This window comes from Leptodactylus fuscus, chromosome 5 (genome assembly GCF_031893055.1).
Source record: "Leptodactylus fuscus isolate aLepFus1 chromosome 5, aLepFus1.hap2, whole genome shotgun sequence".
NCBI lineage: Eukaryota > Metazoa > Chordata > Amphibia > Anura > Leptodactylidae > Leptodactylus > Leptodactylus fuscus.
In genome coordinates this window covers 607,352-632,583 of record NC_134269.1, presented here as the reverse complement: position 1 = coordinate 632,583, position 25,232 = coordinate 607,352, and the positions used below count along the sequence as shown (strand labels likewise).

At 47.0% G+C, this 25,232-nt stretch overlaps 1 protein-coding gene across 1 annotated transcript; it reads right to left on the bottom strand.

The window, feature by feature from the left end:
- Positions 1-10,583: 10,583 nt before the first annotated feature.
- LOC142204219 (olfactory receptor 5AR1-like) lies at positions 10,584-11,543 on the bottom strand. The gene has a single exon (XM_075275529.1). It carries the CDS (start codon positions 11,541-11,543, stop codon positions 10,584-10,586), a length of 960 nt encoding a protein of 319 aa, XP_075131630.1.
- Positions 11,544-25,232: the final 13,689 nt, after the last annotated feature.

The following is a 25,232-nucleotide window of genomic DNA, read 5'->3' as shown; positions in this document are numbered from 1 at the left end:
ACATCAGATTCTGTGTTGACTACAGAAGATTGAACGACATCACACATAAAGATGCCTATCCTCTTCCACGGATTGAAGAATCCCTCACTGTTCTTGGTTCAGCTGCATACTTCTCAACTCTCGACCTAACCAGTGGCTACTGGCAGGTCCCCATGGCTCCTGAGGATAGAGAAAAGACAGCTTTTACCACCCCGATGGGACTTTATGAGTTTAATAGCATGCCTTTTGGGTTGTGCAACGCCCCAGCAACATTCCAGCGACTCATGGAGAGATGTCTTGGCCACCTCAAATTCCAGAGTGTTTTGCTGTATCTTGACGATGTTGTTGTGTATTCTCGCACTTATGAAGACCATCTGAACAACCTAGCAGAAGTGTTCCAGGTTCTTATTGAACACGGCCTGAAGATAAAACCTTCAAAATGCCACCTGCTAAAACCAAAGGTCAATTACTTAGGCCATGTAGTCAGTGCTGAAGGTATCCAGCCTGATCCTGACAAGATCTCTGCTGTCAAAGACTGGGAAACTCCAAGGACAGTAAAGGAAGTCAGAAGTTTTCTAGGATTTGCGGGCTACTACCGACGCTTTATACCTCACTTTGCACAGGTAGCGGAACCACTGACAGAATTGCTACGTGGCTGTCCTAAAGAAAACTCAAACAGAAGACTCCTAATTGATTGGTCTGAAAGACAAGAAACTGCATTCCAGACTTTGAAAGCCTTATTGACTTCTCCTCCAATTCTGGCTTATCCTGACTACAGCCATCCTTTCCGTCTCTATACAGATGCCAGCTATCAAGGCCTAGGAGCTGTACTGTCACAAGTCCAGGACAACAAAGAGAGAGTCATCGCTTATGCCAGCCGAAGCTTGAGAGGTGCTGAGAAGAACGATCAGAATTACAGTTCGTTCAAGTTAGAGCTGCTTGGTGTTGTGTGGGCCGTCACAGAGAAATTCAAAGACTACCTTGCGGCTACACCATTTACCGTTTACACAGACAACAATCCTCTAGCTCACCTAAACACAGCACGGCTAGGTGCTCTCGAACAGAGATGGGCTTCCAGATTGGCGAACTATTGTTTCTACCTCAAATACCGCAGTGGTAAGACCAACGTAAACGCTGATGCGTTATCCCGTTTGCCTATAGGAGAAGAACCTCCTGAAGAAGACATGTGGGAAGATGTTGAGATGCCTCCCTTCTATCAGAAGTTTGCTACGCAGAACGTCATTGCTGCTACACAGCCTGAAGAAGGTCCTCAAGAGAAATCTGACCCACTTCAAGAACTATCTAGATGGCAAACCCTCCAGAAAGAATCTCGTGTCATAGGGGAAATCTATGATTACCTAATCACTGGAAGAATATCTGTCAGACTCAGAAGACGGTATACGGATACTGAGCTCAAACGCCTATGGAGGCAGCGCAAAAGACTTTTCATCCAGAAAGGCTTGATTCTGCGCAACACCTTAGATCCTGTTTCCGGTGAGAGGTTGCACCAAATTCTCATTCCTAGGCGGGATGCCAAGATCATTCTTGATGCCTACCACGATCAATCTGGACACTTTGGAGTGCAGAAAACTGAAGCCACCATACGCCAACGCTTCTATTGGATTGGAATGCGTGCTGACATTGAGAGTTGGTGTAGTGAATGTCCAGCCTGCAACCTTACTAAGACTGGTAAGAAGGATACTAGAGCACCATTACATCCCATCCATACTCAGAGACCAAACGAACTAGTTGCTCTTGACCATGTGAAGTTAGCCCCGACTCGTTCAGGCTACTCATATTCCCTTACCATGGTGGACCACTACTCCAAGTGGGTTGTCGTTGTGCCAGTTAAAGACCTCACCGCATGTACCACAGCCATCACATTCTACCGCGAATATGTGAGACACTACGGGTGTCCTGAAGCAGTCCTAACTGACAGAGGACCTGCATTCGAGTCACAGCTTTTCCAAGAACTATGCCAGTTCCATGAATGCAAAAAGCTGAGAACAACTGCCTACCATCCCCAAGGGAATGGACTTTGTGAGAAGGTTAACCAGATCTTCATCAACATGCTGAGAACAGCATTTGTCACCAAACAAGCAGAATGGCCTCAACTACTTGATGAATTAGTGGAGATCTACAATAACACTACCCACTGTTCTACAGGCTATTCACCATACTTCTTAATGTTTGGAAGACAAGGTCAACTTCCAAAAGACCGTGCTTTAGGAATTCAGATACCAGATGTGATCAACCCTCTGCCAAAGACTGATTGGGTTCTAGAACATCAGTGCCGAAGCGCAAGAGATAGTCGACTGTCGCATGAAGGAAGCTCACAGACAACAAGAAGAGAACTACAACCAAAGAGCTAATGCTACACCTTTACACATTGGTGACAAAGTATGGTTAAAGAAGTACCACAGAACTGGAAAACTTGATTCTCTTTGGGAAACAGAGCCATACACCATTACAGCAATTCCCTATCTAGAGTCTGATGTTTATGAATTAAAGAAACCAGGCATGGCTCCACAAACAGTGCATCGGAACCGTATCAAATTGTGCACCAGAGAGGACTCACTGAGGATGTCAGCACCACCACAAGCTACAACTGTCTACCAACCAGTTCCTGTGATGGCAACTCCTCCAAGACAGCCTTCTGTAGATGAATCGATCTTCAGATCTCAATTTCTTATCCCCAGCTGTTACCAGTTTGTCCCTGTTCCAGTTCCTATCCCGACTCATGTTCCGGTTCCAATTGTTGCCCCGGAACCAACACAAGAGGGAATGCCGGACTCCAGTGTTGCTGCTCCAATTGCTGCTCCTGAACCAACACAAGATGAAATTCCGGACTCCAGTGTTGCTGCTCCTGAATCAACACCAGATGAAATTCCGGACTCCAGTGTTGCTGCTCCAATTGCTGCTCCTGAACCAGCACAAGATGGAGTTCCAGTTTCCAGTGTTCCTACGCAAGTAGAAGACCAAGTGCTGAGGCGATCAGAGCGAAGTACCAAGGGAACTCCCCCAGCTCGCTATAGAGACTGAGCAGCCATATCCTTTCATGTATATATACTTTGCCTCTTTCATATACCTATGTTCTTATTAATTAGTTAGTTAGCAACCGTTTAAGCCTCCGTACCTGGGTAATCCCAAGCATTTTGTTATGTTCTTGTTTTGCATTACATATTTCTCTACAGCCTATGGACTACTGAGGACTGTATTTTGCCACATAGTGCCTACCCTGAGCCTTTCCATGGACAATGCCCTATTGCTGAAAGAGACTCTACCCACCTATTGGCATTATGTTTCCACTGTTTATTATGTTTTGGTTTTGCATATAATCACGGGGTATCATTCTTGTACATAAGTCATGTCACATTGTTGTTTGCCATTATTCTGTTTATTGTTTCTCAGGTATCCAGCCCTACTACCTGTGCGCATCCCATCTCTCTAGGTTCCTCCGCGCTAGTTAGTCGCCGAGGACGGCTCTTTTCTTAGTGGGGGTGTATGTAATGTCCCGGTACTGCTAGTCCAATTCGCTCTACTAATCCTTGCAGACCGAGATAGCATGGACATTTTCATATAAGGTAAATATTTTCCTCCCCCTTCATTCCTTCTATATATTTCTATTCTTCCAGAGCCAGCACACAGGGGGTCTATTAATGCGCCATCTTGTGGATGTTTTTGTGAACTGCACCTGCCTATACTTTGCCATTGTAATTTGAGTTGTTACTGTAAAGGGAGTGTCCATTATGATTAGCTGACCTCCAGGACCAATCAGGCTCCCTTGACTGGCCTGGAGGGAGAGTTGAGTGACCACCCTCTCTAGAGGGGGCTGGGGACGTTTTTGGCTGATGTCTTTTGTGTGGGGCTACAAGGCTAAGACATGATACAGCTAGCAGACAGAGCACATGGAGCATGGATGATGGCTGCCCACTATCAGGGTACACCAAGCAGAGATGCCTTCTCCTCTGTCCTCAAGGCCCTTCTCAGAGAGTGTTTTCCTCTGAAGCTCTAATCTTACAAGCGCTGAAGTTGATGGACTTGTCTTATCCGTACATCTGGGACCTCACACGTATATCTCTATCCAAGTAAGTCCTTGGGACAAATCTATAGTTAAGAAACCCATAGCTAGTCTGGCAGAAATTGAGGGTCTCCCACTGCCGAATTGTATCTCCTCTTCTATATACGTGTACCCAGTTTGTTGAGGACTAACCCCCTGGATACAAGTATATACAAGTTAACTGCCAAGCAACTACTATCCAAAGCATTCTGCCCCATTCTCTGCTAATTGGACACTACCTGCAAAGATCGCTGTATTGTATGTGAAGAAGTCCTCCATATGTACATTTGTATTACTTTGTCCTGCTAGTAAAAAGAAAAGCAACGATTACCTCCGAAGCCTGGTTGTCTGTTGTCATTGTCAGATATCATGCAGGGGAGGGTAGTCGGGGACATCAAGAGGGAGATTTGGTACACATTCGGGACCCAGGGACTCCCTGCAAGCCGGCCACATCGGATATATTACCGTGATACCAGCCCTGGCCCCTCCTGAGTGTTACACCTCCATCTGACACTATATATTGTACATTACACCCCTCCATCTGACACTATACATTGTACATTACACCCCTCCATCTGACACTATATATTGTACATTACACCCCTCCATCTGACACTATATATTGTACATTACACCCCTCCATCTGACACTATATATTGTACATTACACCCCTCCATCTGACACTATACATTGTACATTACACCCCTCCATCTGACACTATATATTGTACATTACACCCCTCCATCTGACATTATATATTGTACATTACACCCCTCCATCTGACACTATACATTGTACATTACACCCCTCCATCTGACACTATACATTGTACATTACACCCTCCATCTGACACTATATATTGTACATTACACCCCTCCATCTGACACTATACATTGTACATTACACCCTCCATCTGACACTATATATAGTACATTACACCCCTCCATCTGACACTATATATTGTACATTACACCCCTCCATCTCACAATATATATTGTACATTACACCCCTCCATCTGACACTATACATTGTACATTACACCCCTCCATCTGACACTATATATTGTACATTACACCCCTCCATCTGACACTATACGTTGTACATTACACCCCTCCATCTGAAACTATATATTGTACATTACATCCCTCCATCTGACACTATATATTGTACATTACACCCCTCCATCTGACACTATATATTGTACATTACACCCCTCCATCTGACACTATATATTGTACATTACACCCCTCCATCTGACACTATACATTGTACATTACACCCCTCCATCTGACACTATATAATGTACATTACACCCCTCCATCTGACACTATACATTGTACATTACACCCCTCCATCTGACACTATATATTGTACATTACACCCCTCCATCTGACACTATACATTGTACATTACACCCTCCATCTGACACTATATATTGTACATTACACCCCTCCATCTGACACTATATATTGTACATTACACCCTCCATATGACACTATATATTGTACATTACACCCTCCATCTGACACTATATATTGTACATTACACCCCTCCATCTGACACTATACATTGTACATTACACCCTCCATCTGACACTATATATTGTACATTACACCCCTCCATCTGACACTATATATTGTACATTACACCCCTCCATCTGACACTATACATTGTACATTACACCCCCTCCATCTGACACTATATATTGTACATTACACCCCTCCATCTGACACTATACATTGTACATTACACCCCTCCATCTGACACTATACATTGTACATTACACCCTCCATCTGACACTATATATTGTACATTACACCCCTCCATCTGACACTATACATTGTACATTACACCCCTCCATCTGACACTATATATTGTACATTACACCCCTCCATCTGACACTATACATTGTACATTACACCCCTCCATCTGACACTATACATTGTACATTACACCCCTCCTTCTGACACTATATATTGTACATTACACCCCTCCATCTGACGCTATATATTGTACATTACACCCCTCCATCTGACACTATACATTGTACATTACACCCCCTCCATCTGACACTATATATTGTACATTACTCCCCTCTATCTGACACTATATATTGTACATGACACCCTCCATCTGACACTATATATTGTACATTACACCCCTCCATCTGACACTATACATTGTACATTACACCCCTCCATCTGACACTATATATTGTACATTACACCCCTCCTTCTGACACTATATATTGTACATTACACCCTCCATCTGACACTATACATTGTACATTACACCCTCCATCTGACACTATACATTGTACATTACACCCCTCCATCTGACACTATATATTGTACATTACACCCTCCATCTGACACTATACATTATGCATTACACCCCTCCATCTGACACTATACATTGTACATTACACCCCTCCATCTGACACTATATATTGTACATTACACCCTCCATCTGACACTATATATTGTACATTACACCCCTCCATCTGACACTATATATTGTACATTACACCCCTCCATCTGACACTATACATTGTACATTACACCCCTCCATCTGACACTATATATTGTACATTACACCCCTCCATCTGACACTATATATTGTACATTACACCCTCCATCTGACACTATATATTGTACATTACACCCCTCCATCTGACACTATATATTGTACATTACACCCCTCCATCTGACACTATACATTGTACATTACACCCCTCCATCTGACACTATATATTGTACATTACACCCCTCCATCTGACACTATACATTGTACATTACACCCCTCCATCTGACACTATATATTGTACATTACACCCTCCATCTGACACTATATATTGTACATTACACCCTCCATCTGACACTATATATTGTACATTACACCCTCCATCTGACACTATATATTGTACATTACACCCCTCCATCTGACACTATATATTGTACATTACACCCCTCCATCTGACACTATACATTGTACATTACACCCCTCCATCTGACACTATATATTGTACATTACACCCCTCCATCTGACACTATACATTGCACATTACACCCCTCCATCTGACACTATATATTGTACATTACACCCTCCATCTGACACTATACATTGTACATTACACCCCTCCATCTGACACTATACATTGTACATTACACCCCTCCATCTGACACTATACATTGTATATTACACCCCTCCATCTGACACTATATAGTGTACATTACACCCCTCCATCTGACACTATACATTGTACATTACACCCCTCCATCTGACACTATATATTGTACATTACACCCCTCCATCTGACACTGTATATTGTACATTACACCCCTCCATCTGACACTATATATTGTACATTACACCCCTTCATCTGACACTATATATTGTACATTACACCCTCCATCTGACACTATATATTGTACATTACACCCTCCATCTGACACTATATATTGTACATTACACCCCTTCATCTGACACTATATATTGTACATTACACCCTCCATCTGACACTATATATTGTACATTACACCCTCCATCTGACACTATATATTGTACATTACTCCCCTCCATCTGACACTATACATTGTACATTACACCCTCCATCTGACACTATATATTGTACATTACACCCTCCATCTGACACTATATATTGTACATTACACCCTCCATCTGACACTATACATTGTACATTACACCCCTCCATCTGACACTATATATTGTACATTACACCCCTCCATCTGACACTATACATTGTACATTACACCCCTCCATCTGACACTATATATTGTACATTACACCCCTCCATCTGACACTATACATTGTACATTACACCCCTTCATCTGACACTATATATTGTACATTACACCCCTCCATCTGACACTATACATTGTACATTACACCCCTCCATCTGACACTATACATTGTACATTACACCCCTCCATCTGACACTATATATTGTACATTACACCCCTCCATCTGACACTGTATATTGTACATTACACCCCTCCATCTGACACTATATATTGTACATTACACCCCTTCATCTGACACTATATATTGTACATTACACCCTCCATCTGACACTATATATTGTACATTACACCCTCCATCTGACACTATATATTGTACATTACACCCCTTCATCTGACACTATATATTGTACATTACACCCTCCATCTGACACTATATATTGTACATTACACCCTCCATCTGACACTATATATTGTACATTACTCCCCTCCATCTGACACTATACATTGTACATTACACCCTCCATCTGACACTATATATTGTACATTACACCCTCCATCTGACACTATATATTGTACATTACACCCTCCATCTGACACTATACATTGTACATTACACCCCTCCATCTGACACTATATATTGTACATTACACCCCTTCATCTGACACTATTCATTGTACATTACACCCTCCATCTGACACTATATATTGTACATTACACCCCTCCATCTGACACTATACATTGTACATTACACCCCTCCATCTGACACTATACATTGTACATTACACCCCTCCATCTGACACTATACATTGTACATTACACCCCCCATCTGACACTATATATTGTACATTACACCCCTCCATCTGACACTATACATTGTACATTACACCCCTCCATCTGACACTATATATTGTACATTACACCCCTCCATCTGACACTATATATTGTACATTACACCCCTCTATCTGACACTATACATTGTACATTACACCCCTCCATCTGACACTATATATTGTACATTACACCCCTCCATCTGACACTATATATTGTACATTACACCCCTCCATCTGACACTATACATTGTACATTACACCCTCCATCTGACACTATATATTGTACATTACACCCCCCATCTGACACTATATATTGTACATTACACCCCTCCATCTGACACTATATATTGTACATTACACCCCCCATCTCACACTATACATTGTACATTACACCCCTCCATCTGACACTATACATTGTACATTACACCCTCCATCTGACACTATATATTGTACATTACACCCCTCCATCTGACACTATATATTGTACATTACACCCCTCCATCTGACACTATATATTGTACATTACACCCCTCCATCTGACACTATACATTGTACATTACACCCCTCCATCTGACACTATACATTGTACATTACACCCTCCATCTGACACTATATATTGTACATTACACCCCTCCATCTGACACTATACATTGTACATTACACCCCTCCATCTGACACTATATATTGTACATTACACCCCTCCATCTGACACTATATATTGTACATTACACCCCTCCATCTGACACTATATATTGTACATTACACCCCTCCATCTGACACTATACATTGTACATTACACCCCTCCATCTGACACTATATATTGTACATTACACCCCTCCATCTGACACTATACATTGTACATTACACCCCTCCATCTGACACTATACATTGTACATTACACCCCTCCATCTGACACTATACATTGTACATTACACCCCTCCATCTGACACTATACATTGTACATTACACCCCTCCATCTGACACTATATATTGTACATTACACCCCTCCATCTGACACTATACATTGTACATTACACCCCTCCATCTGACACTATATATTGTACATTACACCCCTCCATCTGACACTATATATTGTACATTACACCCCTCCATCTGACACTATATATTGTACATTACACCCCTCCATCTGACACTATACATTGTACATTACACCCCTCCATCTGACACTATACATTGTACATTACACCCCTCCATCTGACACTATACATTGTACATTACACCCCTCCATCTGACACTATATATTGTACATTACACCCCTCCATCTGATACTATATATTGTACATTACACCCCTCCATCTGACACCTCAGCACCTGGTATTGTCCAATCTCTGTATTGCTACGTGGTTTGCCCTGCTCTTTTTGGATGAGTTTTTGCGGTTCCTTCCACTTCTCAGTAAAACCAATCACATCTGCTGGTGGAATTTCTGGGATGGGAGCAATTTCCGACTGTGACTTTGTTGCTTTGGTTACTCCTATGACAGGACCAGGCTGGATTTGGTGACTTCAGAGCAAGGAACTGGATCTTATACATCGGGATAATGGGTCTGAATGAGACACTGAGATTCAGCGATTCAGATAGGATGGTTATTTTTGTCCCTATAGTTTAGGTTTTTAAAGTCTCAAAATTACAAAAAGACTCTGCAGTGTCATAGCTGGTGATATAATTATAACATTGTCATAAACTCAACATGTCCATTATAACACGATGATGTCGTTCCCTTTATTGACTCTACAGAGTAGTCGTAGCTTATTTACAGCCTGGCCTGAGTGACTGAACACAGTGACTGACAGTCCTACATGACTACGATGTAACATGTCCGACCAATGGCCATGAGCTCTACGGACAAGAAGTTTGATTTATGGAACCTTGTCTACCAAAATTTGACCTTGGTGATGACTTTCACTGGTTTGTTCTTATGATATCAAAAATTACCTTCTGAATTCTGAACATCTCATAGACTTACCTCTAAGATGGTGCAATGTCTGGATAACAACATTTACGATGACCACCTTAACCTCTTGGTTCCTCAGGCTGTAGATGAGAGGATTTAACATGGGTGTTATGACTGAGTAGAAGATGGAAGCCACCTTGTCTTGCTTCTGCTCAGAAGGTGGACGTAGGTAAGTGAGGAACACGGAGACATAGTAGATGGAGGCGCAGATGATGTGTGAGGAGCAGGTGCTGAAGGCTTTCTGTCTGCCCTTAGTAGACTTTATCTGTAGAATGGCCACCAAGATATAGATGTAGGAGACCAGTATGATGGCCACGGAACATGCACCATAAGTTCCTACAAATAAAAGATTAAGAATCTCGCAGGTGAAGGTCTTAGAGCAGGACAGCTTCAGCACTGACGGGATGTCACAGTAGAAATGGTCAATGAGGTTTGGGCCACAGTATTGAAGACTGAATAAACAACCAGTCTGCACTGAAGAAAGCAAGATGCCGAAAATAAAAGCACAAATGCCCAGTAGCAAACATTTATGTTGTGTCATTATGGACCCATAATGTAGAGGGTAGCAGATGGCCACATAGCGGTCATAGGACATGTTCGTGAGGAGAAGAACATCTATAGCAGAAAACGTAGAAAAGAAGAAGAACTGGAGGGCACAACCACTGAAGGAGATGGCCTTCCTGACAGAGATAAGGTCAGCGATCATCTTAGGGGCAATTGTTGAAGAGTAGAAGAGGTCCACCACCGAGAGGTAACTGAGGAAGTAATACATGGGAGTGTGGAGGGTGGACGTCTTATAGACAATGATGAACAAGCCAACATTACCAACCACAGTAATAAGATAAACCAGCAGGAAGAATATCAAGAGGACGATGGACAGTTTTGGATCCTGGGTCAGTCCAGAAAACTCAAACATTGTCACTTGAGTTTTGTTCATGTAGTTCCAGTTGGGTCTTGCCCTGATGGGGTGAAATCAGTCATGGACATAGACATCAATAACCAGGAGTAGACCAAGAGACTTTACCAAATGTTCATGACCTAACCCAAATCTGGTCTTTCCTTACTGAACCCACCCGTGTCCATACATTAAATGCCCTTCCAAAATGATGCGCGTTCTTCATATTTGTCCCTGGCCTTTGTCCTATCCATCTCCTTGCTTCCATTATGCTATTACTGCAGTGAAGACTAACGTTGGTTATAGGTAGAGGAGTAAGACAAACCTCCACTTCCAGTTGTAAAATTAAGTAAAGGAGGACATTTGGGCCCCGTCTTGTACGGAGGTCCTATGGTTACAGCTACACCCCTAAGGCTGTACCCCTGTTCGTAGAAATGAGATATGAGTTGGACTTTTTTGGGACTTTTGTCTCTTTTCATCTCTACCAATCATAGCAGACCCAGCACAACAACAGCCACAAAGCAACGATACAAGGCAGCGATCTGTAGAAGTATAACCGAGAGGACGACTGGCATAATACTACACCCCGATACACGAAGTCTGCCCGGTGCATGCCCCATCCCTATGCCCAACGCTTCTGCTGGATCCTACTTCAGCTGCCCATGGTCCATCTGGCAGGCTTCGTGTATTACGGTATGGTTCGGGTGGGTTTTTATTTGGACATTTTAGTTACATTTTTGTGTATTTGATCACATAACACCATCCGATTTGTTTCTATGTCCTTTCTCTTTTTGGTTGTGCCCCTGCTATATACACATATACAGTGCATGAGGATAGAGGAGACAGTCATGGCAATGGTGGAGATGGTGAGGAGGATGGTGGTGGTGATGATGGTAGTGACTATAATATTGATGGCGATCATGATGAAGGTCTCGGTGCAGGTAGTGAGGAGGATGATGGTGACATTTATTATTATTATTACTGCAGGTACGTATAATAACATACTGATCTCATAGTCACGGGGCTGGTGCCGAGCCCTGGATGGATTCTCACCTGTCTGACAGTAGACGTCACACAATAGATCGGCAATAATCCCGGCGTCTGTGACTCTACCTCTTTATATAACTCTGCTCATTATCTGTGTGTGTCAGTGTGTGGTCCCCGGGGCCCCTGTGCGGAGGATGGCGGGGGCCACAATGGAATTACTGCAGTCATTATATCTATTAGTCTTGTCTGGACTCTCCGGAGGATTTACTGTTGTGTCTATTATTATTATCTGCTAATAGCTGTGTATACAGAACATAGCTGGGCCCGGAGGTCCAGGGGTGTAACCACCAGGGTGGCAGTGGTAGTCGCTGCCACAGGGCTCGGGACTCCTATTGTTTTATAGCCCACTACCTGCTGAGGTCCATCATGTAAGGGGCCCTATTTACCTACCAATCCTCACTCCTGCTCATGGCCGCCAGTGCTTCCCCTTCTGCGGAGGCGGCTGTGATCAGGAGACGGGATCAGTAAGTAAGGCCACGGGCCGCCAAACCACACAAACCCCACTATCATTATATTCAGGGGTCTTTTCAGACCAGAGGACCAGGAGAGGTGAAGGAACATATAAAACACGGTTACTTACCTCTCCTGGGATCCTGAAGGCTTCAGGTCTATTTGGTGACGTCCCAGACATCAGGTGGGCCGGGCTTGCGTCCTTATGCGTCGCGATGCAGGTCCGACTCAAGTGACGTTTCTTCCATCATTGACAATGGCCTACGCGGGGAGCAGGTCATTATACTCCGGGGCCACTATGGAGGATAATACGATGTGCAGGGGTCACTATGAGGCATAATAGTGTGTGTAGGAATGCCGTTTGTGTGTACGGGGAGGGGGGTGGTCAGTCGGTCGGGGGGCCCCTATGTAAAATGTTCTCCTTGGGGTCCCATCATTCCTCGCTATGCCACCGTGGAGGTCATTATATACATCAGGGGTGACAGCCGTGTATACAGAACATAGCCCGGCCCGGAGGTCAATATATCAGTCAGAGGTGACAGCCGTGTATAGAGAACATAGCCGGGCCCGGAGGTCAATATATCAGTCAGGGGTGACAGCCGTGTATACAGAACATAGCCCGGCCCGGAGGTCAATATATTAGTCAGGGGTGACAGCCGTGTATACAGAACATAGCCGGGCCCGGAGGTCAATATATTAGTCAGGGCAGTGGCGTAACTAGGAATGGCGGGGCCCCGTGGCGAACTTTTGACATGCCCCCCCCCAAAGATCTTGACCGAATCCTTCCTACGCATTCCTGTGCGCTCTATTATGTCCCATAGTGGCCCCTGCACACAGTATTATGTCCCATAGTGGCCCCTGCACACAGTATTATCCCCCATAGTGGCCCCTGCACACAGTATTATGTCCCATAGTGGCCCCTGCACACAGTATTATGTCCCATAGTGGCCCCTGCACACAGTATTATGTCCCATAGTGGCCCCTGCACACAGTATTATGTCCCATAGTGGCCCCTGCACACAGTATTATCCCCCATATTGGCCCCTGCACACAGTATTATGTCCCATAGTGGCCCCTGCACACAGTATTATGTCCCATAGTGGCCCCTCCACACAGTATTATACCCCATAGTGACCCCTGCATACAGTATTATGTCCCATAGTGGCCCCTGCACACAGTATTATGTCCCATAGTGGCCCCTCCACACAGTATTATGTCCCATAGTGGCCCCTGCACACAGTATTATGTCCCATAGTGGCTCCTGCACACAGTATTATGTCCCATAGTGGCCCCTGCACACAGTATTATCAACCATAGTGGCCCCTGCACACAGTATTATGTCCCATAGTGGCCCCTGCACACAGTATTATGTCCCATAGTGGCCCCTGCACACAGTATTATGTCCCATAGTGGCTCCTGCACACAGTATTATGTCCCATAGTGGCCCCTGCACACAGTATTATCCCCCATAGTGGCCCCTGCACACAGTATTATGTCCCATAGTGGCCCCTGCACACAGTATTATGTCCCATAGTGGCCCCTGCACACAGTATTATGTCCCATAGTGGCCCCTGCACACAGTATTATACCCCATAGTGGCCCCTGCACACAATATTATGTCCCATAGTGGCCCCTGCACACAGTATTATGTCCCATAGTGGCCCCTGCACACAGTATTATGTCCCATAGTGGCCCCTGCACACAGTATTATGTCCCATAGTGGCCCCTGCACACAGTATTATACCCCATAGTGGCCCCTGCACACAATATTATGTCCCATAGTGGCCCCTGCACACAGTATTATGTCCCATAGTGGCCCCTGCACACAGTATTATGTCCCATAGTGGCCCATGCACACAATATTATGTCCCATAGCGGCCCCTGCACACAGTATTATGTCCCATAGTGGCCCAAGCACACAGTATTATGTCCCATAGTGGCCCCCAGCACACAGTATTATGTCCCATAGTGGCTCCTGCACACAGTATTATCCCCCATAGTGGCCCCTGCACACAGTATTATGTCCCATAGTGGTCCCTGCACACAGTATTATGTCCCATAGTGACTCCTGCACACAGTATTATACCCTATAGTGGCCCCTGCACACAGTATTATGTCCCATAGTGGCCCCTGCACACAGTATTATCCCCCATAGTAGCCCCTGCACACAGTATTATCCCCCATAGTGGCCCCTGCACACAGTATTATGTCCCATAGTGTCCCCTGCACACAGTATTATGTCCCATAGTGGCCCCTGCACACAGTATTATGTCCCATAGTGGCCCCTGCACACAGTATTATGTCCCATAGTGGCCCCTGCACACAGTATTATGTCCCATAGTGGCTCCTGCACACAGTATTATGTCCCATAGTGGCTCCTGCACAAAGTATTATGTCCCATAGTGGCCCCTGCACACAGTATTATCCCCCATAGTGGCCCCTGCACACAGTATTATACCCCATAGTGACTCCTGCACACAGTATTATGTCCCATAGTGGCCCCTGCACACAGTATTATGTCCCATAGTGGCCCCTGCACACAGTATTATCCCCCATAGTGGCCCCTGCACACAGTATTATGTCCCATAGTGGCCCCTGCACACAGTATTATGTCCCATAGTGGCCCCTGCACACAATATTATGCCCCATAGTGACCCCTGCACACAGTATTATCCCCCATAGTGACCCCTGCACACAGTATTATCCCCCATAGTGGTCCCTGCACACAGTATTATGTCCCATAGTGGCTCCTGCACACAGTATTATCAACCATAGTGGCCCCTGCACACAGTATTATCCCCCATAGTGGCCCCTGCACACAGTATTATGTCCCATAGTGGCCCCTGCACACAGTATTATCAACCATAGTGGCCCCTGCACACAGTATTATGTCCCATAGTGGCTCCTGCACACAGTATTATGTCCCATAGTGGCCCCTGCACACAGTATTATGCCCCATAGTGGCCCCAGTACACAGTATTATGTCCCATAGTGGCTCCTGCACACAGTATTATGTCCCATAGTGGCCCCTGCACACAGTATTATATCCCATAGTGGCCCCTGCACACAGTATTATGTCCCATAGTGGCTCCTGCACACAGTATTATGTCCCATAGTGGCCCCTGTACACAGTATTATCCCCCATAGTGGCCCCTGCACACAGTATTATGTCCCATAGTGGCCCCTGCACACAGTATTATGTCCCATAGTGGCCCCTGCACACAGTATTATGCCCCATAGTGGCCCCTGCACACAGTATTATCCCCCATGGTGGCCCCTGCACACAGTATTATCCCCCATAGTGGCCCCTGCACACAGTATTATGTCCCATAGTGGCCCCTGCACACAGAATTATGTCCCATAGTGGCCCCTGCACACAGTATTATGTCCCATAGTGGCCCCTGCACACAGTATTATGTCCCATAGTGGCCCCTGCACACAGTATTATACCCCATAGTGGCCCCTGCACACAATATTATGTCCCATAGTGGCCCCTGCACACAGTATTATGTCCCATAGTGTCCCCTGCACACAGTATTATGTCCCATAGTGGCCCATGCACACAATATTATGTCCCATAGTGGCCCCTGCACACAGTATTATGTCCCATAGTGGCCCCTGCACACAGTATTATGTCCCATAGTGGCCCCTGCACACAGTATTATGTCCCATAGTGGCCCCTGCACACAGTATTATGTCCCATAGTGGCCCCTGCACACAGTATTATGTCCCATAGTGGCTCCTGCACACAGTATTATGCCCTATAGTGGCCCCTGCACACAGTATTATGTCCCATAGTGGCTCCTGCACACAGTATTATCCCCCATAGTGGCCCCTGCACACAGTATTATGTCCCATAGTGGTCCCTGCACACAGTATTATGTCCCATAGTGACTCCTGCACACAGTATTATACCCTATAGTGGCCCCTGCACACAGTATTATGTCCCATAGTGGCCCCTGCACACAGTATTATGTCCCATAGTGGCTCCTGCACACAGTATTATGTCCCATAGTGGCCCCTGCACACAGTATTATGTCCCATAGTGGCTCCTGCACACAGTATTATGTCCCATAGTGGCTCCTGCACACAGTATTATGTCCCATAGTGGCCCCTGCACACAGTATTATCCCCCATAGTGGCCCCTGCACACAGTATTATGTCCCATAGTGGCCCCTGCACACAGTATTATGTCCCATAGTGGCCCCTGCACACAGTATTATGTCCCATAGTGGCCCCTGCACACAGTATTATGTCCCATAGTGGCCCCTGCACACAGTAGTATGTCCCATAGTGGCCCCTGCACACAGTAGTATGTCCCATAGTGGCCCCTGCACACAGTATTATGTCCCATAGTGGCCCCTGCACACAGTATTATACCCCATAGTGACCCCTGCACACAGTATTATCCCCCATAGTGGCCCCTGCACACAGTATTATGTCCCATAGTGGCCCCTGCACACAGTATTATGTCCCATAGTGGCCCCTGCATACAGTATTATCAACCATAGTGGCCCCTGCACACAGTATTATCCCCCATAGTGGCCCCTGCACACAGTATTATGTCCCATAGTGGCCCCTGCACACAGTATTATCAACCATAGTGGCCCCTGCACACAGTATTATGTCCCATAGTGGCTCCTGCACACAGTATTATGTCCCATAGTGGCCCCTGCACACAGTATTATCCCCCATAGTGGCCCCTGCACACAGTATTATGTCCCATAGTGGCCCCTGCACACAGTATTATCCCCCATAGTGGCCCCTGCACACAGTATTATGTCCCATAGTGGCCCCTGCACACAGTATTATACCCCATAGTGACCCCTGCACACAGTATTATGTCCCATAGTGGCCCCTGCACACAGTATTATGTCCCATAGTGGCCCCTGCACACAGTATTATACCCCATAGTGGCCCCTGCACACAGTATTATCCCCCATAGTGGCCCCTGCACACAGTATTATGTCCCATAGTGGCCCCTGCACACAGTATTATGTCCCATAGTGGCCCCTGCACACAGTAGTATGTCCCATAGTGGCCCCTGCACACAGTATTATCCCCCATAGTGACCCCTGCACACAGTATTATGTCCCATAGTGACTCCTGCACACAGTATTATACCCTATAGTGGCCCCTGCACACAGTATTATGTCCCATAGTGGCCCCTGCACACAGTATTATCCCCCATAGTAGCCCCTACACACATTATTATTCCCCATAGTGGCCCCTGCACACAGTATTATGTCCCATAGTGGCCCCTGCACACAGTATTATACCCCATAGTGACCCCTGCACACAGTATTATCCCCCATAGTGGCCCCTGCACACAGTATTATGTCCCATAGTGGCCCCTGCACACAGTATTATGTCCCATAGTGGCCCCTGCACACAGTATTATGTCCCATAGTGGCCCCTGCACACAGTATTATCCCCCATAGTGGCCCCTGCACACAGTATTATACCCCATAGTGACTCCTGCACACAGTATTATGTCCCATAGTGGCCCCTGCACACAGTATTATGTCCCATAGTGGCCCCTGCACACAGTATTATCCCCCATAGTGACTCCTGCACACAGTATTATCCCCCATAGTGGCCCCTGCACACAGTATTATCCCCCATAGTGGCCCCTGCACACAGCATTATGTCCCATAGTGGCTCCTGCACACAGTATTATCAACCATAGTGGCCCCTGCACACAGTATTATCCCCCATAGTGGCCCCTGCACACAGTATTATCAACCATAGTGGCTCCTGCACACAGTATTATGTCCCATAGTGGCCCCTGCACACAGTATTATCAACTATAGTGGCTCCTGCACACAGTATTATGTCCCATAGTGGCCCCTGCACACAGTATTATCCCCCATAGTGGCCCCTGCACACAGTATTATGTCCCATAGTGGCTCCTGCACACAGTATTATACCCTTTAGTGGCCCCTGCACACAGTATTATCCCCCATAGTGACCCCTGCACACAGTATTATGTCCCATAGTGGCCCCTGCACACAGTATTATGTCCCATAGTGGCCCCTGCACACAGTATTATGTCCCATAGTGGCCCCTGCACACAGTATTATGTCCCATAGTGGCCCCTGCACACAGTATTATCCCCCATAGTGACCCCTGCACACAGTATTATGTCCCATAGTGGCCCCTGCACACAGTATTATCAACCATAGTGGCCCCTGCACACAGTATTATGTCCCATAGTGGCCCCTGCACACAGTATTATGTCCCATAGTGGCCCCTGCACACAGTATTATGTCCCATAGTGGCCCCTGCACACAGTATTATGTTCCATAGTGGCCCCTGCACACTGTATTATGTCCCATAGTGGCCCCTGCACACAGTATTATGACCCATAGTGGCCCCTGCACACAGTATTATGTCCCATAGTGGCCCCTGCACACAGTATTATGTCCCATAGTGGCCCCTGCACACAGTATTATGTCCCATATTGGCCCCTGCACACAGTATTATGTCCCATAGTGGCCCCTGCACACAGTATTATCCCCCATAGTGGCCCCTGCACACAGTATTATGTCCCATAGTGGCCCCTGCACACAGTATTATGTCCCATAGTGGCTCCTGCACACAGTATTATGTCCCATAGTGGCCCCTGCACACAGTATTATGTTCCATAGTGGCCCCTGCACACAGTATTATCCCCCATAGTGGCCCCTGCACACAGTATTATGTCCCATAGTGGCCCCTGCACACAGTATTATGTCCCATAGTGGCCCCTGCACACAGTATTATGTCCCATAGTGGCCCCTGCACACAGTATTATCCCCCATAGTGGCCCCTGCACACAGTATTATGTCCCATAGTGACTCCTGCACACAGTATTATACCCTATAGTGGCCCCTGCACACAGTATTATGTCCCATAGTGGCCCCTGCACACAGTATTATCCCCCATAGTAGCCCCTGCACACAGTATTATCCCCCATAGTGGCCCCTGCACACAGTATTATGTCCCATAGTGTCCCCTGCACACAGTATTATGTCCCATAGTGGCCCCTGCACACAGTATTATGTCCCATAGTGGCCCCTGCACACAGTATTATCCCCCATAGTGGCCCCTGCACACAGTATTATGTCCCATAGTGACTCCTGCACACAGTATTATACCCTATAGTGGCCCCTGCACACAGTATTATCCCCCATAGTAGCCCCTGCACACAGTATTATCCCCCATAGTGGCCCCTGCACACAGTATTATGTCCCATAGTGTCCCCTGCACACAGTATTATGTCCCATAGTGTCCCCTGCACACAGTATTATGTCCCATAGTGGCCCCTGCACACAGTATTATGTCCCATAGTGGCCCCTGCACACAGTATTATGTCCCATAGTGGCCCCTGCACACAGTATTATGTTCCATAGTGGCCCCTGCACACTGTATTATGTCCCATAGTGGCCCCTGCACACAGTATTATGACCCATAGTGGCCCCTGCACACAGTATTATGTCCCATAGTGGCCCCTGCACACAGTATTATGTCCCATAGTGGCCCCTGCACACAGTATTATGTCCCATAGTGGCTCCTGCACACAGTATTATGTTCCATAGTGGCCCCTGCACACAGTATTATGTCCCATAGTGGCCCCTGCACACAGTATTATGTCCCATAGTGGCCCCTGCACACAGTATTATGTCCCATAGTGGCCCCTGCACACAGTATTATCCCCCATAGTGGCCCCTGCACACAGTATTATGTCCCATAGTGGCCCCTGCACACAGTATTATGTCCCATAGTGGCCCCTGCACACAGTATTATGCCCCATAGTGGCCCCAGTACACAGTATTATGTCCCATAGTGGCCCCTGCACACAGTATTATGTCCCATAGTGGCCCCTGCACACAGTATTATGTCCCATAGTGGCCCCTGCACACAGTATTATACCCCATAGTGGCCCCTGCACACAATATTATGTCCCATAGTGTCCCCTGCACACAGTATTATGTCCCATAGTGGCCCCTGCACACAGTATTATGTCCCATAGTGGCCCCTGCACACAGTATTATGTCCCATAGTGGCCCCTGCACACAGTATTATGTCCCATAGTGGCCCCTGCACACAGTATTATGTCCCATAGTGGCCCCTGCACACAGTATTATGTCCCATAGTGGCCCCTGCACACAGTATTATGTCCCATAGTGGCCCCTGCACACAGTATTATGTCCCATAGTGGCCCCTGCACACAGTATTATACCCCATAGTGGCCCCTGCACACAATATTATGTCCCATAGTGTCCCCTGCACACAGTATTATGTCCCATAGTGGCCCCTGCACACAGTATTATGTCCCATAGTGGCCCCTGCACACAGTATTATGTCCCATAGTGGCCCCTGCACACAGTATTATGTCCCATAGTGGCCCCTGCACACAGTATTATGTCCCATAGTGGCCCCTGCACACAGTATTATGTCCCATAGTGGCCCCTGCACACAGTATTATGTCCCATAGTGGCCCCTGCACACAGTATTATGTCCCATAGTGGCTCCTGCACACAGTATTATGCCCTATAGTGGCCCCTGCACACAGTATTATGTCCCATAGTGGCTCCTGCACACAGTATTATCCCCCATAGTGGCCCCTGCACACAGTATTATGTCCCATAGTGGCCCCTGCACACAGTATTATCCCCCATAGTGGCCCCTGCACACAGTATTATGTCCCATAGTGGTCCCTGCACACAGTATTATCCCCCATAGTGGCCCCTGCACACAGTATTATGTCCCATAGTGGCCCCTGCACACAGTATTATGTCCCATAGTGGCCCCTGCACACAGTATTATGTCCCATAGTGGCCCCTGCACACAGTATTATGTCCCATAGTGGCCCCTGCACACAGTATTATGTCCCATAGTGGCCCCTGTACACAGTATTATGTCCCATAGTGGCCCCTGCACACAGTATTATGTCCCATAGTGGCCCCTGCACACAGTATTATGTCCCATAGGGGCCCCTGCACACAGTATTATGTCCCATAGTGGCCCCTGCACACAGTATTATCCCCCATAGTGGCCCCTGCACACAGTATTATGTCCCATAGTGACTCCTGCACACAGTATTATGTCCCATAGTAGCCCCTGCACACAGTATTATCCCCCATAGTGGCCCCTGCACACAGTATTATGTCCCATAGTGTCCCCTGCACACAGTATTATGTCCCATAGTGGCCCCTGCACACAGTATTATGTCCCATAGTGGCTCCTGCACACAGTATTATGTCCCATAGCGGCCCCTGCACACAGTATTATGTCCCATATTGGCCCCTGCACACAGTATTATGTCCCATAGTGGCCCCTGCACACAGTATTATCCCCCATAGTGGCCCCTGCACACAGTATTATGTCCCATAGTGGCCCCTGCACACAGTATTATGTCCCATAGTGGCCCCTGCACACAGTATTATGTCCCATAGTGGCCCCTGCACACAGTATTATCCCCCATAGTGGCCCCTGCACACAGTATTATGTCCCATAGTGACTCCTGCACACAGTATTATACCCTATAGTGGCCCCTGCACACAGTATTATGTCCCATAGTGGCCCCTGCACACAGTATTATCCCCCATAGTAGCCCCTGCACACAGTATTATCCCCCATAGTGGCCCCTGCACACAGTATTATGTCCCATAGTGTCCCCTGCACACAGTATTATGTCCCATAGTGGCTCCTGCACACAGTATAATGTCCCGTAGTGAGCCCTGCACACAGTATTATGTTCCATAGTGGCCCCTGCACACAGTATTATGTCCCATAGTGGCCCCTGCACACAGTATTATGTCCCATAGTGGCCCCTGCACACAGTATTATGTCCCATAGTGGCCCCTGCACACAGTATTATGTCCCATAGTGGCCCCTGCACACAGTATTATCCCCCATAGTGGCCCCTGCACACAGTATTGTGTCCCATAGTGGCCCCTGCACACAGTATTATGTCCCATAGTGGCCCCTGCACACAGTATTATGTCCCATAGTGGCCCCTGCACGCAGTATTATCCCCCATAGTGGCCCCTGCACACAGTATTATGTCCCATAGTGGCCCCTGCACACAGTATTATGTCCCATAGTGGCCCCTGCTCGCAGTATTATGTCCCATAGTGGCCCCTGCACACAGTATTACAGGGGCAGATCCAGGGCCGGGCGAGCCGGGCAACCGCCTGGGGCCCCGCGCCTAGCGGGGCCCCGCAGAAGTGCCCGCACCTAACAAAATGCAGGTTGGGTCGGTCGGCAGGGCAATTGCCGAGGGCCCCAGCACTGCAACAGCGGCTAACAGAGAGCAGTCAGCGCAGGGAGCTGCAGCTATTGATCCAGGAAGCTCCACTCAGCGCTGTCAGGAAGCTCCTCCTCACCCCCTTTCTCTGGCTGCCCTCTGTCAACCAATGAGAGGGTGAGGAGAGCCCAGGAGGCGGAGCTTATCACTCTACAGAAGATCCCTGCCATCCTGCACACTTGAGAGGGAGAAGAGGAAGGAAGCTTCAACAAACTGAAAGTAAAGAAGGAACACACAGGTACAGGCTGGAGGGGGGGAGGGGGATTACTCTGCTATTAATGTCAGGCATTTGGAGTTATTGATTTAGTTTTGGTAACTCCATGTGCCTCATATTAATAGCAACTAACCCCATCATGTCCCTCATATTAACCCCCTGTGTACTTCACCATAAGGGTTGCTGATGTGTGAGATATATGGGGTACAAATCATGAAGATACTTCATTCCTCCATGTCTCTCACATATCAGTAACTCTTATGTGAGGAACACAGGGGGTTAATGTGAAGGACATGATGGGGTTAACTGCTATTAATATGAGGCACATGGAGTATCTAAGCTGTAATGCACATGACTGTACTTTTTAGGGCTCGTTCACATCTGCGCCCGGTCTCCATTCTGCAGGTTTCTGTTTCCTGCATAAAACAGAGGCAGGAGACGGAAGCCTGCAGGACTCTTTCATTTGAATGAGTGAGAGAGATGTCCGGCCGTGAGCGGCGGTGAGCGTTTTATGCTCTCCGCCGCGAAACCATTTTTTAAAATCCGGACACAGAGTCGGATATGCAGTACTCTGTGTCCGGATTAAAAAAACGGTTTCGCGGCGGAGAGCATAAAACGCTCACGGCCGGACCCGGTCTGTGGTTTCCGTCTTCTTGCATGCAGAAGACGGAAACCACAGAACGGAGACCCGAACGCAGGTGTGAACCTAGCGTCATCCTCAATTGTGGATAAAAGTTTGTACTATTATATTTCAATGGGCCCAGCACACATGGCCATTGTTTTTGCGGCTGTGTGTTAGGGCCACATTGAAGAGCTGCAAATTATGGAGCAGGTCCTATATGTGTCCTATACCTAGACCAGTCATGTCCTCATAAATGGGTGGTATTACACAGGGGCGGATCCAGAGCCGGGCAACCACCTGGGGCCCCTGCCCAGCGGGGCACTGCGGCGCGGCCCGGACCTAACAAGATGGTCCTGGTTGGCGGGAGGTATGTCCCAATTTTAACTCATCGGCGATGAGCTGAATACATAGGCGTTTAAAGCAGGAGCTGTCACAGCTCAGCTCCTGCTTTAATGCTGCGCTCCGGCATTTGTAGCCGCGATGTGATGACATCACATCACGCCTACAATATGTGTATGAGTGAGACTGCGGAGAGAGCGGCGGGGGAGCAAGGGAAGGAGAGTGTGTTTTTTTTGTGTTAAACATTAAAATGGAACATAATATAGGGGGCCCATGAAACTGGGGGCAGATGAAGGGGGAGGGGGGGAGAACGGCATGACACTGGGGCAGATGAAGGGGGAGAGAACAGCATGACACTGGGGCAGATGAAGGGGAGAGAACAGCATGACACTGGGACAGATGAAGGGAGAGAGAACAGCATGACACTGGGGCAGATGAAGGGAGAGAGAACAGCATGACACTGGGGCAGATGAAGGGGAGAGAACAGCATGACACTGGGACAGATGAAGGGAGAGAGAACAGCATGACACGGGGCAGATGAAGGGAGAGAGAACAGCATGACACTGGGGCAGATGAAGGGGGGAGGAGAACAGCATGACACTGGGGCAGATGAAGGGAGAGAGAACAGCATGACACTGGGGCAGATGAAGGGGGGAGAACAGCATGACACTGGGGCAGATGAAGGGAGAGAGAACAGCATGACACTGGGGCAGATGAAGGGGGGAGGAGAACAGCATGACACTGGGGCAGATGAAGGGAGAGAGA

Excerpts from the sequence above, each read along its gene's own strand:
- LOC142204219 (XM_075275529.1), bottom strand. The coding sequence starts at position 11,543 with ATGAACAAAACTCAAGTGACAATGTTTGAGTTTTCTGGACTGACCCAG.